The sequence below is a fragment of the Macrotis lagotis genome, chromosome 3, assembly GCF_037893015.1.
Source record: "Macrotis lagotis isolate mMagLag1 chromosome 3, bilby.v1.9.chrom.fasta, whole genome shotgun sequence".
Taxonomy (NCBI): domain Eukaryota; kingdom Metazoa; phylum Chordata; class Mammalia; order Peramelemorphia; family Peramelidae; genus Macrotis; species Macrotis lagotis.
In genome coordinates this window covers 162,471,833-162,492,788 of record NC_133660.1, presented here as the reverse complement: position 1 = coordinate 162,492,788, position 20,956 = coordinate 162,471,833, and the positions used below count along the sequence as shown (strand labels likewise).

Sequence of the window (20,956 nt, the reverse complement as noted above, 5' to 3'; positions counted from 1 at the left end):
CTAGTATCTAAGGCCAAATGTATTTGAACTCAGGTCTTTCTGACTCCAGATCTAGCACTTTATCTACTGAGAAATTAAAGGTGAATTATACTAGTTCTGTTAAGAACTTCAGTATGTTATTTCAGGGATAGAAATGGTGATCATTCATTCAGTTATATAATGTACAGTCACTATGCTTAAGGCTATGTGTAATATTTTTTAAACTATCATTATTTTTAGTAACTTTTCAAACTAAATCAAATTATTTACCAGCCCTTTACTATACAGAAGAAAAAACTATTTTTGTTAATCTCAATTTTGCATATAAACTTTAAATCTCAAAAATACAATTATTACCTGACCACAATTCATATAAAATAACCAAACAAAGCCAAAAATCAATTTCATTACCTGTGACATCCCTTGTTGAATTTGTAAAGTTGTAGCTTGAGACATCATTGGTTGTGCTAAAGACTGACCAACAGATTGAGAATTTAGGGACTAGAAAAAAAACAACAACATTGGTTTGGGATTATTTTTTAACATAAATACTTCCACCTGAAATAAGCATTCCTTTAAAATGAAAACTACTTAAACTTAGATTTTTAAGAACTCTCAGCTTTAAACTGTTTTACTGCAATAAGATAACCTACGTTTTTAACTTAAAAATAATTTTAGTATTTTTTTAATGGAAACTCACAAAACATTTAGATCCCCAGGTAAACATAGATATTAACAGTTCTATCTTTATCTCTTTGGAAAGAGTAGAGAATGAAATTGAATACCATGCATTTGCTTGATATTTATAAGAAAATTTTTCACTATAGTCTTTACCTGATTACTAAATGATGACCTCCTTTGAGTTATTTTTTCATGTCCAGGTAAATGCTGTCTGGGAGGAGTGCTATTATCTGTTGGAATCTTTGTTGGTGTTGCTGGTGTTAAAAGGCAAAAAAATAAAATTTCATTAGAATGTATATAAATTTTGAAACATTCATTTAAGATTATCTTTCAGTGAAAAAAGTTTTCATACAAATTCGTTTTTGGATACTTAAAGTATAATTATTATGGAATTCTTTCCCCCTATCATTTCCATTCTTTTTAAAGCAACATAAGAAATTATAAAAACATGTTTGCAGATTGAACGAAACCTATAAAGTTGTCTTCTTGTGGTCAGTACATTCCAAAAAGTACATAAAGTTTCTAAGGCTCCTAGAGGTAAGAAAGCTGTAAAAATAAACATGTAACAAAACATTTGCTACTTGTAAAAAGAAAGCAAACTTTTTTTTGAATGGTAATTGGAAAAAATAAATACTTTAAATGTATTTAATTGTTGACAATAAGAAGCATTCTTTTAAAAGATAGAGCAATTTTCTTACTACTTAACAGTAAAAATTTTCCTTTAAAGATATTGAAACATAAACATTTGTGAATTTAATTAGGGCAGCTAGGTAGTTCAGTGCATAGGATACTGGGCCTGGAGTCAGGAAAAGCTGAGTTTAAATTTGACCTCAGTCACTTGCTAGTTGTGTGATCCTGGGCAAGTCACTTAACTCTGCCTCAGTTTTTTCCTCTGCAAAGGAAGGAAATGGCAAACCACTCCACTATCTATGTCGAGAACCTCAAATGAGGTCTCAAAGAAAAGAACATTAACTAAACAACATGATTTTAATTATTAGCAACATTTGAGTAAAAATAAATTTAAGTTCCACCTAACTCTTCAAATTCATATAATATAAAATAAAATATTCAATTAATAAAGACAGTTTTAAAAATAAGCTATTATAAAAAATGAGATAGGAAAAAATAGGTTAACATTCTTTAAAGAGGGGACCTGCTTTCCTTTTGCAGTACTTACAGGAAGGATCTGACACTGCAGTATGGGATGACTTCCTTGAACTCCTGGATGAAGCAGAAGGAGTTGGGCTGTGATCAAACCTTTCTAATGCTTCTTTGAGACTAACAGTGTTAATACGATTATCAGATCCAGAGTCTTGACTCTAAAGAGACATATAATAATTTTCAAAATAAGTATCCTACTATGATTTGTTTCAAAGACAAATTCATTCTGATATACATATATATATATTATATATGCTTAAAATTCTGTTTTACTTTTTCACTCTTATCAGCAAAGCATACCTTTTTTCTAAAGAAGTCAAAATAGCAGCGCTCACATATAAGCAGGAGGCAAATGTCATATAATTATACTCATCAAAGAGAGGTGAATCTAAGAGTCAGTAGTTGAACAGAGGACAAATACCCATTTTCCATTTGCACTTCTCTAATTAGCAATATTTTGGATCAATTTTTCATATATATATATTTATATATAAATATATAAATATATATATATATATATATATATATATATATATATATATGGGTTTCTTTCTTTGAGAACAGACCATTTATCAATTGGGGAATGGCTCTTATAAATCTGATCAGTTCTTTACATATCCTGGAAATGTTACCTTTAACAGGGAGCGTCATTGCAAAAATATTTCATAGTTCATTGTTTCTCTTTTATTCTTAGTTGTATTAAATTTGTTTCTACAGAAACTTTTAAATCTTCTGTAATCAGAATTACTCATTTATCTTCTCTGATCTTATCTGTCCCTTGTTTGGTAATGAACTTTTTTTGTTTTTTACAGCAATCTAAAAGATAATTTTTTCTACATCTCTAATTTAGATCATCAGTCCACGTAAGGATTTTCACGATTTAAAATGTGAAGCAATGTTGATCTGAATTTAATTTTTGCCATACTGCTGTCTAATTTTTCCAGAAATCTATGTCAGTGATTCTTTTTCTCAGCAGCCAAAGTTTTTGTGTTTACAAATACTATGGTCGTAGATAATATATGCTTTTGTGGGCTACATACCCAATCTGTTCTACTGATCAGCCTCTGATTTTTAACCAATACTAAATTGTTTTGAAAATCTTGTTTTAAAGCATAGACAGATTTGGTACAGCTAGGTTCTCTTCATTCTCACTTCTTCTGATTATTTCCCTGATATTCTTACCTTTTTTGCCACCACATGCATTTATTTTTAAATTTTATTTTATTTAAGTTTTATTAAGTTTTTAATTAAGCTTTAAGTTATTAAGTTATTTTATTTAGTTCTTCAGTAGTTTGATTGGCATGACCCTGAATAAGTAAATTAATTTATGTATACTGTGCTGTGCTTGTCTTATTCATGAACAATGAATATTTCCCAATTCTTTATGTCTATCTTTATAACCCATCATTTGCAGCTATATTTACATAATTTCCATGTTATATTCATACATAGACTCCCAAGTATTTAATACATTCTGTAGTTATTGCATTTTCTTTTATTTCTATAATCATTTTAAATGAAATTTATCCCTTCTGGCTAGATTTTACTGGCACTATATAGACATGTTGATGATTTGCAAGAATTTATTTTTATCCTGAAAATCTGCTTAAGTCATTCATGGTTTCAGTTAATTTTTAGCTGACAATTTAATTATGAGGGTCTTAAATACACCTAATATAACACTTTTAAAAAGTGAAAATTTTTGCTTCTTCTTTACCAATAAACGTTTCCCCCTCACTTTTATTTTCTTATCCTATTGCTAAAGCCTGCATTTCAAAGGATTAGGTCAAATAGAAAAGGTAACAATTGACATCCTTGTTTATTTCTGTTTTTTATTGGAAATTCTTCTAGTTTATTTCTGTTTTTAGATACATGCTATATATTATTTTAAGAAATATTCATATATTCTTACATCTCCCTAGTGTTTTAACAGAAATGGAAATTATATTTTTTATCAAGTCTTTTCTCCATCTATTGATAAAATCCGTATCTTTTTAATTTTGTTATTAATATAGTTCACTAAAATTATAATTTCCTAATATTAAAACAACTCTGTATTCCTATTACAAATTCAAACTGGTCATGGTATATGATCTTTGAGATATGTTCTTTTAATTTCTTTGCTAATATTGTATTTAAATTTTTTCCATCAATATTCGTTAGGGATATTAGTCTATTGTTTCCTTTTCTCTTTTAACAAAGATGGTGAAAAATGAAGATGGTAAATATTGGAGGGGACTTGTGATTAAACAATTTGGTATTACAAACAAAAAGTTACTAAATATTCTATGTCCTTTGATTCAGTAATAATTCTGCTAGGTCTATATACAAAAGAGATTTTAAAAAAAGGTGAAAAGTCCTATACATACAGTAATTTTTATGGTGGTAGAAAACTAGGAACTTAAGGGATCAATTGAGAAATGTTGATTGAGTTGGGATTGTGAATGTAATGAAATACTGTGCTATAAAAGAAATCGGGACATAGATTATTTCTAAGATGTTTCAAAGAGGAAACGCATAAATGAACTTAATAGAATTCAGCTAGCAAAATCAGCAAAACATCAACATTAAGAAGATGAACAATTCTGAAGATTTTTATAAACTGAGGAATGAAATGACAAAGAACTAATGAAGGAAAACAATTTATACAGTAACAACAACACTATAAAACAACTTTGAAAACTATATGAATTATGATCAATACTATATCAATCAATAATACTTCTACTATCCAAGATTCCAGAGAAATATGATGAAACATCCTATCATCTGAAGAAACAAATTTAAAGTACAGAATGACATTTAAACACTTGTATGCAACTCATGATAGAATTTTTTTGCTTTGCGTATGTTATAAAAATCTGTTTTCTTTTCTCTAAAAGGAAAGATCTCTTTAATGTAATTTCTTTTTCAGCATTCTATAGTATTTCAAATAAAGTAAGCACAAAAAGTAACAAATAAAATGAAGTTTTCTATATGTATTATATCATAAACCATAGACTGGAGTTACAGGTGTCCAAAGTCAATTTATACAAGTTACTAAGTATCAATGTTGCAAAGGGATACGAAGCATCAAAAGAGCATACAGAAGGTATGAAAAATTAAGTTGGAAAGGAGAGAAAGCAGTCAAAGGAAGGCAATCCTTCTCAGGAATCCTAGATATTCCTCTCATCTGGAGAAACAACTTCCATGTTGTCACTATCTTCTTTGAGAAAGAAGTACATGGAAAGATGCACTCACATTCACACATTAAAAAAAAACAAAAACCTTTTAAATTAACTTTTTCTCTAAGAAAAAATATTTTCATCAAACATTCTGGACACCCTGTCCTTAAGGAAGAGAAGAGGTAAAAAAAAGGGAAGGAAATTCCATGAGAGGCTCTATACTAAGCACTTTGTCCAGGGTCTCATAATAGTAGATAACAAACTCTTGTCATTCCTAAATTTAAGTACTGAAGCTCTTCCTCTGAATAAGATCTAAACACTTCAATCTTCTCACACTGCACCATTTTCACTTTATAAGTAGGATAATAGAGGAACATAAAAGCAAAATAATTTTAATTTAAATGTCAAAAAACATACTTTATCAGCTGCTATCTCAGGAAGAGATTCCTTAATACCAAGTTCTCGTCGTCTTTCAGCTCTAACTTCTGCATAACTAAAAAGGAGACAAAAATGTTAGAACATATAATACTGTAGTTTTGATTACTTCAAACATTTAAGTCTTTGTATAGTCTCCAGTGAGCTAGTTCTACAATCTTTTCTAGGTAATACATAATATCAAAACCATGTCTATGATTTTTACTCCCCTTTCAAAAATGTACTTCTCTTAGCTAACACAAAGTATTGATGAAATGGAAGAGAAAGTTTATTGAAAACTTCACCAGTTTTAATTACAAAAGTAAATTTAGATGATTACTGTATGTACATTAAGGTTGAACTTTCTGCTGTAAGCTGTAAAATGTAATTATGATGACTATGGTTTTAAGATATTTTTCATTACTTCTCTAAGCTTCCTTATACTGGTGAATTTTAAAAATTGATGATTTAAAAATCTTAAACATTTAATTTCATTTTAATTAACCATATTATTATATTTATTATTAACTATTATCTAAGACTCTCTAAAAAAACTATTACCTTACTACAGTGTGAGTACAGACAATAAACTCTGGTCTTGAATTCCACTGATGATAAGTAATATAGTAATGAGTTTGAAGCCAAATCCACTGTTGCCCTTTTGTCAGGAACCTGTAATAACAGGACTTGCCTTTCCCATATTGCATTACTAGAGGAGACAAAAAATACAACACAATTTTTTTTTATTTATAGTGTAAAGTACTAGGAAGAGTTTTTTGCACAAAAGCTTATACTTTCTGAATGGCTCTATGCAGACTCAATTTCCACTGATTGCCACCTACAGTGATTCAGTCAAAAACAAATAAACCACTCCCCAGAGGTAATTTAGTGACTCAAGCAATGAATAAATCTTCCAAACACTTAATCTAACCTACTATTAATTATTTACCTCAAAGTTAAATAAACATAAAATAACAAAGACACACACATACCCATGCATGTATATGCGCGCATGCGTGCACATACACACAGACACAGTCAAGAAAGATCTAGTCTTGTCTGTTTTTTAATAAAACAACTGACTTTTTTATCAACCAAGCATTCACATTTTGGATTTCTGCTGATCAAATTGAACTGGCAAGTTAGAGTCATATAAGTTCCTTTCTGACAAGCAGATGGCCTAAACTAGATGTTCAATAATAAACAATATTTTCTTTATACCTGAAACTGTTTCACTCAAACAAAGTTTTCTACGAGTTTTGGAATAGGCAAATGTTATTTAATCTGCTTTATTTAGAGGGAATCTTACTCAGTTAATACAGAGAAATAAAGCCATAATCATCAAATTTAACTTTTAAAATAAAAGTCAGTTGATATCTCAGGAGATTATTTAAAAAAATAAAATAATACATTATTTTTAAAAATCAGAAGCAAACAAAATATGTATATGACAGGCCACACAGCTAGGTAATTATGTGTCTGAGGCCAGATTTGAACTCAGGTACTCCTGACTCCAGGGCTGGTGCTCTATCCACTGTACCACCTAGCCACCCCCACCATTTCATTTTCTAAAATAATTTTCTTAATTTCTTCCTGAGGGTGTAACTTACAAACTATTAGAGAGGTTCTTTGTCTTTTATATAATATTTGTGATATGGACCTTATCTACTAATACTCTCAAGGCAAATACAAATATGCAATGAAATTAACCATTCCTTTTTATTCAGATACTAAAAATTGTCATGTGTTAGTAACCTCTTCTTCCCCTCTATTATTAAGACAGTATTTCAACAGTTGAGAAAACAGTTATGAAAGCAGTGAAATGTTAAATCTACTTACAATGTTCATGACATTTTGCCAAATTTTCTAGGTCATCTACATGATAGTAATCATACCCTGATGTTCCCAGAACTTCAAATGGCAAATATCCTATTATGGGAGGTGCCCTAGATTATTAAAATGAAAAAAGTAGTATTACCTTATTTTGATAAAATTACACAGTCTGTAAAAGTCTTTTAGTAGGTAACTTTTGAAAAATAATTAAAAATTTCAAAGTCAAAATATAATAAGTTTATTGTCCTAAATTTTTTCATAAGTCCTACCTGTGATCTAGGAAGAGAAATTTCCATTCTAAACTATGTCTAGATGTGAACTCTTCGTTGGGCTCTTCAACAGTGCACATTTCCTATAAAAAAGCATTAAAAGAATCATAAAATAGGTCATAATCTAGAAATTTTTTCTAAATTTTCTAAATTCAGAATGATCTTTTAATTGGGTAATTTTTATAAAAACAGAACTGGCATTGTATGAGAAATTAAAAATTTTTTTTTAGGTTTTTTTCAAGGCAAATGGGGTTAAGTGGCTTGCCCAAGGCCACACATTTAGGTAATTACTAAGTGTCTGATGCCAGATTTGAACTCAGGTACTCCTGACTCCAGGGCTGGTGTTTTATCTACTGCGCCACCTAGCTGCCCCCTGATAAATTAAATTTCAAAAGTGTTAGGGTAAGGTAAGCCTGGCAGATTGAGGGAGTTAGAACATATTCCCAGTGCTTCCTTGGGTATGTGATATTGAGTAAAAGATCTCATCAAAGGCATATATTGAGAATAAGGGATAGGAGATGGAAAGGTCCAGTGTTATCTCTTAGAAATTAAAGGATACAGATGACATTGAGCACTGTGTTACTTCTATGGAGGGCTCTTATTATGATGTGGAAAAGTACATATTTAGAGATCAGTTCAATTTTATAGCAAATAGAGAAAGGAAACAGGTTATGAGAACTATGTAGGAAAAACTATTAAAACATCTATCACTAAGCACTAAAGTCCTTTATTCATTTATAGGGTTTAGATTAGGAAAAAGAATAAGGACAAGATAAACCCTATGAAAAGAAAATGAATGGAAGGCTCTTCCCTCATACCAAACTGCTTTTAGGGGAATGAAAGCAAGGTTAGTTGTGACTCTGACAGGTATTGGTCAACTACTATCACAATAACATTGAGGGAATACAACAAGATAAGGGCTAGATTTGAAAGGCTGAAATAACCATTATAAGAGTGAGAAGGAAGGAAATGGAAAGAAAAAGTTCTTTTATTGGTGGATTAAGCTATTAGTTTCTAAAAGAAACACTCATACTGACTGACTGTTCGTTCAGTGAGCCCTTAACCAATCACAGGTAGAATACATTACTGATAATCAACACTTGGACATTTTATTGTGAATTGTCTCAGACAAACAAGAAGATCATATAATTTTAGGTCTAGAAGAAACTTAAAATCATCTAGTCCCAACAACCCCTTCATCTTAAACATGAGAAAACTGAGGATTACAAAGTTATAATTTGACTTGTCCCCAATCACATAGATGTTACTTTCCTTTAAACCAGAGGAGTGTGTGTGTGTGTGGCGGGGTGTGTGATAGTTTCACCTTTAAGTTTATGTCTAGTTCATCTTCTTCTCACCTATAATTGCTTTATTTCACACACACACACACACACACACACACACACACACACACACACATGTGCAAGCTCAATTTATTAATAAAATGAGGTCAATTTATAGCAAAGAAGTTACTGATGGCATTTCATAGTATAAGTAATATTTTTAAAATCATCTGTTCAAGATTATCTAGACTCTAACTCTCCTCACCAAGCCCAAGAGTTAACTATACTTACTGTTCTAAAAGTATGACAGTATTCAAAAAATCACAAAAACTAGTAAACAACAATAGGCAATTGAAGTATTGATACAACTCACCACAATGAATCTAAAGCAACACCTGCGGTACAGTAAAAGGAGAAATAGAGATGGAATTCCACCCAGTAACCCATGTGTCAGTTAGCTCAGTGCCCTTGGACTCAAGGGCAAATCATTTAACCTCTGATCCTGAGCCTCCTCAGTTGTGAAATGGGATTTTATTTATACTAACTTCTTCACAAGGCTGTTTTAAGAATAACAGTTTATAAACAATAAAATACCACATAAATACAAATGATCATTACTGAAAAAAATTATTGTAACTAAATAATGACAGGGTTCAAACAACTAACTACCTAGGAAATGCTATGATTGGATATACTCAACAATTCATGATTTCCACTTCAGTGTATTTCAGTCAGTTTTTATTATTCTAAAAACAGGAAATAATGCACATAGTTCAAATGATAGGCTGAAATCATATCCTATGTCAGTAGCAAAGTTCTAAACATACCTTAATGAATTGTGGTGTAGCTAACCTAACAGTAGCTACAAAACAAATTCTGTCTTCATATGAAGGCCTATGGGATCGTTGTATGGTTCCTTCAAAACCATTGTGTGAAGAACTGGATACTGAATGAATGACAAAGAAAAAAATATCAGCAGTTATTTCATGTATTTTAAATTTCAATTCTCTTTGTCAATGTCATTCAATTAAGAATGTATTAGCCACCTGCCATGAGATGAGCACAGTGGTAGGTGATAAAGGAGGTAAAAAGTATAGATCCTCTCCTCATAAAACCTACAGCTTATTTCTGGAATAATAAATATACAAATAACTAGAATTCGTAACAATTACATTAGAATGGTACGTGGTTTAGCTTAAACGAAGCAACAAAGATGGGAGGAATGTTGGGGTGGGGCATAAGCATCCAATTTATCTGGAACACTGGAGGTGAGGGTGATACCTCCTTGTGGAGGGCCTTGAATGGTTGGCAAAAGAGGATAAACTTTATTTTGTAAGCAAAAGGGAGACAACAAAAATTTCTGAACCAGAATGCTCTAACAGTAAGAAAGATAAGTCCAGAAGTCATAGGAAGAAGAGGTTGAATAAGGAACATACTGGTGGGGGAAGCGTTGAGACAGATAATAACGTCCTCAATACTAGAGTGGACTGAGACATACAAGTTTCAAAAAACTGGAGTTTGATGTCACTGTAAGAAATAATAAATTCATAAGGAGAAGCAGGTTGAGGGGGGAAAATAAATATTTTGATTGATTACAATACTGCTGGCACACTGAAAAAGATATATGTTTTAAGTCAACAGAGATGCAGTTTAGCAGGGGGAAAAGGTTGAGAAATCTTTTGAAAGAAGCTGATAGCTCAATCTGTAAGAATCTATGAAACTGTCAAGAAAATGACAGAAAAAAGAAAAAGGGTGGTTAAGAAATAAAGTCAGGAGAATATGCTATATCTGACTCAATGGGAGAAGAGAAAATCCAGAAGAAAGTGATGGTCAACAGTAAGAAATGCTGCAGAAATGAAGGATGATGAGGAAGGAAAAAAGGCTTTTAGACTGGCTAACAACCAGGTCACTGCTGACTTGTAAGAAAGCAGTTTCAAGAGAATATCTGTGGTGAGGCAAAGTTTCAATTTGTAAGCCAGAATGTAAGTGGATGAGGATAACAGGATCACAGAATTAAAGCTAATAGGGATCTTGGAAGTCATGTTATTTTTCAGATGAGATGAAGCCCAGAGAGGTTAAATAATTTTCATTTTAGGAGGAGAAGAGAAAAATTTGGAACTCAAATGTGGGCCAGAGGAGAGACTGGGGTTGTGAGAAGTAGAAATATAGATAAAAATTTTCTGAAGTTTGGTAGTGGAGAGGAGAAAGATGAGAGTTTAGCTGGATGGCAGATAAAGGTTAAGAGAAGGGTTTAGAGAATTTTGAGAAAAATGAACATACTAATAGGGAAATGAAAAAAGTCAGTGCAAAGGGAAAGATAAAGATACCTGAAATGAAGGGAATAATACCTAGAACAAGGTGGTCCTGCAGGGGATAAAGAGAATAGGACTAAGAACAGAACAGCAGTAAACCTTAATAAGGAATATGAATACCCCCTTCCTCTAGCATCAAAAGGATATCAGGGGTTGCAGAAGATGCTGTGATTTTTAGAAAAATGAGAAAAGTCATGTCAGGTATCCTCCATGGTCTCATGGAAAGAGAATTCTATGTCATCTGTAAGTGTGGGATTGAGAGGATGGAGAGGAGAAAGAAAAGAGATTAAGAATAGTCATTGTGAGAAATGAAAATGGCAAGTAAAGAATGGAAGGACTGACGAACAGGCTTAGGCTAAAATTAGCCATTATAAATTAATGATATATGTCTTTTAATTTCAAATTAAAATTCTCACAAAAGAAGCAACTTCTAAGAACTTACCATTGTTCAAAGATTTGAAATTTCCTATAAACTTAACAAATTCATATGTAGATGGTTCCTTTGGATCTATTGTTCCTCGGAGCATATGGCAACAGAATTCAAGCTGATTTTTTGCTGAGAAGCAGAAAAGGTATTACTAATTAAAATATATTTTAAAATTTTCATTTGGTGCTCCTTTCCCCTCTAGTAACCATGTAATTTCTGTTTCATTTTGATGCCAAATTTCTTGAACTTGTCCCTCCCTGTTGCATTCACTTTTTTAAATAGCATTTTATTTTTCTAATTATATGTAAGAATAATTTTTTACATTCATTTTTTACAAAATTGAGTTCCAAATTTTTATCTTTTCCCCTCCCATCCTCCTAAAATGGTAAGCAATTTGATAGTTATAGATGTGCAAACATGTAAAATATTTCCATATTAGTCACAGTTGTGAAAGAAAAAAACAGACCAAAAGGGAAAAAAAAAACAAAAAAAAAATCAAGTGAATATAATATGATTTGATTGGCATTTGGAGTCCAATCATTTCTTTTCTCTGGACGTGGATAACATTTTCCATCATGAGTCCTTTTCAACTGTCTTGGATCATTGTATTGTTGAGAAATGCTAAGTCATTCAGAGTTGATCACATAATTCAGCTGTTACTGTGTATTAAAGATCTCCTGGTTCTGCTCATTTCACTTTACATCAGTTCATAGAAATTTTTTTTTGAAATCTGCCTGCTCATCATTTCTTATTGCACAGCAGGATTCAATTACATTCATATATTAAAGCTAGTTTAGTTATACCCATTTATGGATGTGCCTTCAATTTGCTATTTTTTTGCCACCTCAAAAAAAAAAAAACAGCTGCTATAAGAATTTTTGTGCGTGTAGATCCTTTTCCATTTTTTATGATCTCTTTGGAATACAAATCTAGTAGTTGCTGCCTTCACTTCCCTTAACCCTATGTAAAATGATTTCCATGTTCACTACTCTATCAAAACTGGTCTCTTAAATGGTACCAGTGAACTGATGTTGAGTGAGATGAACTTAACTAGAAGAACACTATACACTCTAACAGCAACATGGGGGTGATGATCAATCTTAATGGGACTTGTTCATTCCAACAGTGCAGCTTTTGGGGAATATGTGATGGAGAATTCCATCTGTATCCAGAGAAAGAATTGTGGAGTTTGAACAAAGACCAAAGACAGCCTTTAATTTAAAAAAAAAAAAAAAAGCAAATGTTATTTATTATGCAATTTTGCTATCTCTTCTACTTTATTTTTCTTCCTTAAGAATATGATTTCTTCCTTATCACATTCAACTTAGATCAATGTATACCATGGGAACAATGTAAAGACTAACAGGCTGCCTTTTATGGGGGGGTGGAGGGAGAGAAGCGAGATTAGGGGAGAAATTGTAAAAATCAAAATAAATACATAACTTTTTAAAAAATAAAAAATAAATGGCATCAATGACTTCCTTCTTGCTAATTTATATTATAAATTAGAAAGCAATGTGTTTCAATAATATTTAAGGAATATCAAATTATGTTATAAAGGTAAAAAATACAGACAAATATTATATTTATCTCATTTATTAAATAAAAACCAATTACTATACATTATGAATCCATAACTTACATTTTAGATACTCTGGTGTTAATGAATCACTTTCCAGCAGATGAGTTGACAGTATTTTAAAAACTTCTGAATGTTCCCCTTCTGGGATAAAATTAAATATACTTTGATCCACAAGATCAGACTAAAAAAGAGAGGATTTAAAATAATTATAATGTATTCAAGTATGTATTTAAAATATCACTTAAATTATTAAATAACAAAGATATAAATCAACTTTTAGTTATGTCATTTCTGAGTTTCCGCCCAATTTGACTACCTGAGACAAAGTAATAAGTAATTAAATAAACGCTAACTAACTGAAAAGCAGTAGCCTCCCTGACACCAATTATTTTTTTAAACTAGCACATCTTTCCATTAGTTTAAAATTTATTCTTAACAAGAAAATCATCATTAAAGCTCACAAAGGACAAAGCTCACAAAGGACATCCCTTTTCTCTACACAGTGTTGCTCTCTAATCTCCATACACAACAATAACAGCAACAACATACAAATGCCCATAAATACCCAATGTCTCTAAATCTAATAAACATATAACTAATGATGCCTACCAGGATACATAGATAATTGTGAATGTCTCCTTAATTCTTCTCCTAAATAATTTAAAAAATCTTCTAAATAATTAAATGATATTTTTCTTCATTCATAAGACCCCTTCCAATATTAATCAATATGAAATGTTCAGAATGTGTCGAATTGATATATGTGAAGGAGATACAACCAAGTTTCTCTTCTCATCCTGTGCCTCATAGTCTATCTTTAGCAGCCCTAACCTGATCCTTTCCCCTCCCAATCATGTAAGCCAATGAACTAGCAGCCTGATCACAAAAAACTGAGAGGAGAAGAGAGGGTGGAGTGCTACCACACAATCCACAGGATCTATGATTGGAACAATCAGGTTAACAATATTTCCTTCTGTGACAACATCATTTTTGAGTAGGATGAAGGGCCATGATGCTTTCCCAGGGTCTAGCAGTGACCCCACACCTATTCTTTCTAAAACCTTAAATTCATACCAATAGAATAATGATCAAGAAATTTGTAAGGATTATATGAATACAAAGAAAGAATGAAGAGATTAAAAAATAAAATAAATATTCTGGAAGAAAGGACTGGAAGGAGAATAAATAGCTCAGAAAAAAGAATACAAACATCCAAGAAACAGACTATTGAAAATTACTGTAGAATAAATAGAAATTCATGATTCCATTAAATACTAAGAAACAGAAAAATCAAAGATTCAAAAATTAAGATAGCTATTATAAAAAAGCAACAGAATTGAAAAACTGATCAAGAGTTCATTTAAAAAAAATCACTATACTCCCTCAAAATCTGAATAAAAAAATTCTAAACACTCCTATGTTTCAAAAAAATATAAATGAAAATTATCTAGATCTATAGAATCAAAGGGCAAAGAAACAGAAAGAGTCTACCTATCATTTCCTGAAGGAATGATAATAATGTTTGTCCTTTATTCTTAAAGAAGACTACAACATCATGGAGGTAATGCAATGACAAGCATATGAATTGACTATGAGTGTTACTGTGCTAATCCACCAACCTCACTTTCTCCTCTACAGTCATTGGATCCAGTGGCCATATAAAATCAGGATGACTGGAGATGGCCCAGGATGTGAGGCAATCAGTGTTAAATGACTTGCCCAAGGTCACACAGCTTTTGTCAAGTGCCTGAGGTGGGATTCGAACTTCCATTCTCCTGACTCCAAGGTCAGTGCTCTATTCACTGTGCCACTATGTCACAAGTCAAAATTCAGAGATCCCAAATCAAAGGAAAATGTATTAAAAGCATCCAGAAAAAATAGCAGTTCAAGTATAGAAATCAGAGCCAGGATCACTTAAAACCTGACAGTTTCCTACTATAAATAAGAGATCTTGGAAGATAATATTTAAAAAGTTAAGAGATAGGTTTATATAAATAAGAAACAACTTACAAAGCATCCTGCAAAGGGGAGGGGGGGTGGAAGGCAGAAAGGGGAGAACAGATCTTTAGTGAATAGAGAACTTTTAAAGTATTTCTGCTGGAAAGACCAGAGTTGAGCAGGACCTCTGAAATTCAAAAAAATAATCGAGGAAAACTTTAGAAAGATCAAATTATATGAGAATTGGGATTGTCCAATGATGTAGTGTTAAATATCCTTCGAAGGATATTGAGGGAGTAAAATTAGAAAAACAGAGGACTTGGGGACACTGAGAAAGAGAAAGGAGAGTAAAAAGAATATATTTAAGCAGGAGGAAAAAAGAGTGTAGTATTTACTATTCCTCATAACTGACATATAAGAGAAGAAAGAAGTAGGAGGAAGATTTATCAAATGAATGTCACTCTTATCTGAAACAGACAAAAGAGGACTGAATACACACCCACACACCTCCTCACACTCACACTCAAACCCCCACAGACACTTCACTGAAGTCATAGCGAAAATCTCATCTTCTAAAAGAGTCTTTCCCAAACCCATTTAATATTAGTTAGCCTTCTCTCAATTGATTATCTTCAATTTATCCAGCATGTATATTATTTCTACCTAGTTGTTTGCATGTTAACTTTCCCATTAGAATGAGAACTCCTTGAGAAAACAAATTATCCTGAAGAGAGAATTAAAAAGGGGAAAAAAAAGAAAAAAAAAGAACTGAAATATAATCTTCATAAATCATCAAATGAGAACGGCTGAGCTGAGATAGCAAATATAAAGAAATATTGGTTTCCATAAGAAGTAATAAAAGGGATGATTTCAAAGAAACCTGGGAAGTATAAACTATTGCAAAATTAAGTAGGAGAACCAGGATAACAACTTAAACAAAGACAATAACATTGCAAAGGAAGCCTTAAGAGCTCAGATCAAGTTTATAGACTAATCACGTTTTCAGAAGACTAAGCTAAAACATGTTACTCCCCTCTCTGGTTAGAGAGGTGATATGACTCCAGGTGCAGAAAGAAACATACAGTTCGGGACAAGGTCACTGGGCATTTTTAAAAAAACTATCCTTATTTGTTATAGGTTTTTTAAATTGGGGGTGGGGAAGATAAGAATGTGGAGGATGGAGATTACTAATATTAATGCTAAAAAATTATAGGAAAAGTTCATGTGCAATCATTTTTCTATTGTCCTATATTATGAAAATGCTTATTTTATTATATAATTTAAAAAAGGAAAGAAAGAAACATGTAGAATTTATTATATACCTTACATAAGTAATGTGAAATGTAGATTCATTAATATGCAATCTTATTTTCTGGAAATGTTCTTTTTTGATGCCTAAATTTAAATTTTTTTAAAGATTATCTTTTATCAACACTGATAATAAAATTCTATTTTTGTCCTTTTTTTGTCAGAATACAGTTCACAAGAATTTTAATTTTCCTTCTCCAAACCTAGAAATGTATTTCCAAATTGCTTTTCACTTAAGAGTCATTTTTGTTTGTTTGTTTGTTTTTTATAAGGCAATGGAGTTAAGTGACCTGCCCAAGGTAGCTACATAATTATTAAGTGTCTGAGACCAGATTTGAACTCAGTTTCTCCTAACTCCAGGACCAATGCTCTATCCACTGCACCACCTAGCTACCCCTTGGAGTCATTTTTAATGTAAAGGCAATTTTTAAAAATCTATTATTGATTTAAGATAAAAAATACATATTTGTTTAAAGACAAATATATCTTCTCTCTCTCTCTCTCTGTATGTACATGTGTACAAATGTATATATATATATATATATATATATATATATATACACACATAAGAATAATTTACCTCCTATATAACATCTTCTAACTAAAAACAAAGGAATAAAACAATACTAAATGCCTTCAAGAAATAACTATTAAAACTGCCACAACCATATCTAGAATAATCATTGAGTGAAATTTTGAATGTAACCTCAATTAACAATGTCTTCAGTTGGTAGGCTGACAAGACTAATATTACAAGAGATCTAAAATTTGCATACACTCCCAATTCCACCTCTAACTTAACACAAAAAAAGAAAAAACAATAAAACTTGAAATCAAGAGCTTTAATTAAAAAAACAACTTTTAAAAGTATAGAAAAGACTGCTGTTGTGTTAGGCTGATTTTGATAGGCTTTCCCCTCGTGGGCTACCTTCCATCTCCTCTATCTTGTAGATAGCTATTTATTTTTACATATACATATATATGCATACACACACACACAAAGATGAGTTTATATGCATGTACACATATATGCAGACATACATATATACATGTATACATAGGTATATAAATATGTGTGTGTGTGTATATGTGTGTTATCATTTTAAAAGAAGTTCTTTGAGAGCAGGCCCCGACTCTGCCTTTCTTTGTATTCCCCAGTACTCATTAGCACAAGAGCTGGCACAGTGAAGGCACTTAAGAAATGCTGATTGATTAACTGACATATTTGAAATTATGGTAAAGCTAGGTTGATCTATAGCCAACATTTACCAAAATCTCTGAAGAAGAAAAAAAAATCATGGCAATGTCTTCAGGGAAAATGACTTCTATTTCATGAAAACCCTAGGTTTAGTTGGCTACTATCATGCATTCCAATGCTACAAAGTGTTTAGCCTCTGCTCTTAGCTATTAAGAAAGGAAAATGGTATGACAAATAAATCACTAATCACATCCTGCTTTAGCTATGCCATTCTCCAATAAACTTTTCTCCATTTAATATGAAATAACATTCAGTCTCCTTAATACTGTTTCAAAGTTTTCTGCAATGTATTCCCAAGTATTTCCCCATTCTAACTTTCCACTGCAATCCTATGCCTTGAACATCCTTGTCAATTATCAAAGACTAACCCCAAGTTCTGCTTTTTCTGTGGCTCAGAGAAACCCCTGCCTGCCCAGACATTGTCCTGATCAACCTAAGCCAAGGGAGTGCTCCTTCTCCAAAGCCCTATAACATTTCAGTAAATGTTCTATGCCCCCTCCTTTAGCAATTATCATTCTCTACCTTATGTTCTTTTGATATCTCTATCTCTATTTGTAGAAGAGAGATCATTCGTAAAATACACAAACACACACACATACAAAATCTGTCTATAGTTGACATTAGAATAAATTGACTGGAAGTAGAGACTACACCTTAAATGATTCCCTGAACCTAACAGAGACACATCAGATAATGGTTCCATACTGTATTGATAGAGAATAAGGAATTATGGTAGCATTTCCCAAACCATTCTTTGCAATGTGAAAGGATTTCTTACTAAGATAAATTTAATGTTGCTAGTACTTTTCTTTCTAAAATTTCAAATTAGAAGTAGACCTAAGCTGTGATTTAGTAAGTATAGTGAACTTCCAGGAAATTGCTTAGAGCACTGAGGGGATGTAACTTGCCCAGAGTGTGACACAAGTTAGTGACACAACCAGTGTGTGTCAAAATGAGGCCTCACATTTTGGCCTTGCTTCAAAGCTAGCTCTCTGTCTACCCACTATGACATATTATATATTAAAGATATTTTATGACAAAATTCTGAAATAAAAGGAGAAAAAAAATTTAAATAAGAGGAGAGCAGATTTTCTCTACTACTTCTATAAATCCCAGTGGGTAACTTTTGTGAGTTTGCCAATGTGTTTTAAGTCTAAAAATGTTCCATGGCCAAATTAGTTTAGAACTAGTTGAATTGGGTGTTTTCACTTCCAAATCTACCTGGCACTTGTAATAAAGGGCTCCTAATTCCTGAAGACTGATAAACCTGTAGCACCTAGAAATTAGTTTGTGATATTAGAATTTCAGTTCCTTTGACAAACCAATGCAGTACTCATTTACACATCAGATTGATCCTAACTACAGGCAATAAACACAGTAGCCCAGTAAGACAGAAATGCTAGAGAGATGAGGAAAGCAATAATGGAAACACTAGATTTATATTCAGAGTTCCTAGGTTAAAATCTTGGCTTTACTATTTAATTGCCTATTTAACCTTAGACAAAGTTACTCAATCTCTCAACCTAAATTTCCTAATCCAAAAATGAGGGGTTAAATGAAATAATTCTCTATTCAAGCTTAAAATCCTATAGGCACAGAGCCTAAAAATGATACTGGGAAAGAAGAGCTTTGAATCAAACAAGCATTTCCCCTTCACAATCTCAGCAGGACCTTTGTGTCTGCAGTCTGAATGGTCACCATAAGATGGCAGAATTTTCTTGGGTGGCTCTCAAGTATAAACTGAAACTCTAAGAATTTTCTTTTTCTTGCCAAAATAAACTCGTTAAAAATACTAGCATTAATTTTGACTTGATACCAGACAAAAGATATATAAGCAATAAGATACTAATTAAAACAAAAATAAAAAGGAAGCATTTATTTAAGATAATACTATTTTTTCTTTTCTTTTACTGACAATTGTTATTATTGGTCTCAATTTAGAGGTTACAGCTTGGTTTTACCTTTCCATTCATATTTATAGCCTCTTGGAGTTGTTTATAGCCTGACCTTATATCCTCTTTGCTTTCACACAGCTGAGCTATTCTTATCACTTAAAGAGGGAGTCATAAATTAGATATCAACTTTTCAATCAACTTACATTGAAGTTAAGCTCTTTTTTTATTTAAAATTTTTTATTTATTTAAGGCAGTGGGGGTTAAGTGACTTGCCCAAAGCCACCCAGCAGGGCAATTATTGAGTGTCTGAGGCTGGATTTGAACTCAGGGCCTCCTGACTCCAGGGCCAGTGCTCTATCCATTGCACCACCTATCTGAGAGAGTCTAAGCGGCCAGGAATGTCTGTATGGAGCACTGTAATGCAGAGACTAAAAAGAGGATTGAAACAGTACATTAGGCAAGAAAGAAGTCCCAGATCCACTTTGTTCAGGAAAGAGTAACAGCCACTTACTAATCACTAATCAGTTCTGGAACACAGATCCAAGCCATGACTGAGGATGGGACTTGAGCTTAGGGCAAGGAGCAGTCACTTGCAGACTGTTGGAATCTAGCAAGGAACAAATTTAGCAGCATGCAGTAATCAGTTGTGTGACTGACCCTCAGAGCAGAGCAGGGCCTCAGTTCTAGCTTCCAAACCAGGCTGAAGTTTATAAGGAAACAAGCACAGTAAGAAATCTAGACCCAAGTGGGACAGGCAGTTCTGTCATTTTGAATTTACAGAGCTTGTCAGCCAGTTGAAAGTGGTTGAGTCTAGCAGTTCACTGGAACTCCAACCAGGGACAAGTCCAGGGACAGTTGCTCATACTCAAACTCAGTTCAAGAATTTGCAGAGCTAAGACCAAAAAGGCATTAATTAAGACTGCCCTAGATCAAAATGCTTTTCATAGGCAGCTGGTGGGATAGTGAACAGAATACTGAATTTGGAGCCAGAAAGTTTTGGGTTCTACTCTAGCATCAGACACTAACTGTATGACTCTTAAGAAAGTCACTTATTCGCTGTTTGCCTCAGTTTCCTCAACTGTAAAATGGGGATAATAGCCACTATCTCTCAGGACTGGTAGCTCAAGTGAGATCATATGTGAAAATAGAGCTTAGCACAATAGTCTGCACACAGCAGCCACTACACACTTATCCCGCTTCCTCCCCACCTACATATACCACACACACACACACACACACACACACACACGTATGCACATACAGACCTATAAACACAGAGACACATATAAAGACACAGAGAGACATACACAGATATACATGGACCCACAAACACACACACAGACAAAAAGCCACAAGACATACACACACACACACCCCTTTGGAGTACTAAAAGCATGGGCTGTCCCTGAGATCGTGGAATTACACTCAAAATCTCAAAAAAGCAATAATCAA

At 32.5% G+C, this 20,956-nt stretch overlaps 1 protein-coding gene across 9 annotated transcripts in view; it reads right to left on the bottom strand.

Moving 5' to 3' along the window:
- The window catches only part of CLOCK (clock circadian regulator), a 125,422-nt gene that overhangs the window by 29,583 nt on the left and 74,883 nt on the right, over positions 1–20,956 (bottom strand). For all 9 annotated transcript variants that reach the window (XM_074229402.1, XM_074229403.1, XM_074229401.1 and 6 more), the window contains 10 exons: positions 13,166–13,286; positions 11,539–11,652; positions 9,612–9,730; positions 7,502–7,584; positions 7,239–7,345; positions 5,961–6,108; positions 5,403–5,478; positions 1,838–1,979; positions 814–914; positions 391–480 (listed from right to left, as the gene is read on the bottom strand). In XM_074229402.1, the coding sequence (XP_074085503.1) occupies positions 391–480; positions 814–914; positions 1,838–1,979; positions 5,403–5,478; positions 5,961–6,108; positions 7,239–7,345; positions 7,502–7,584; positions 9,612–9,730; positions 11,539–11,652; positions 13,166–13,286 (1,101 nt within the window). The remainder of the gene's footprint in view (positions 1–390; positions 481–813; positions 915–1,837; positions 1,980–5,402; positions 5,479–5,960; positions 6,109–7,238; positions 7,346–7,501; positions 7,585–9,611; positions 9,731–11,538; positions 11,653–13,165; positions 13,287–20,956) is intronic.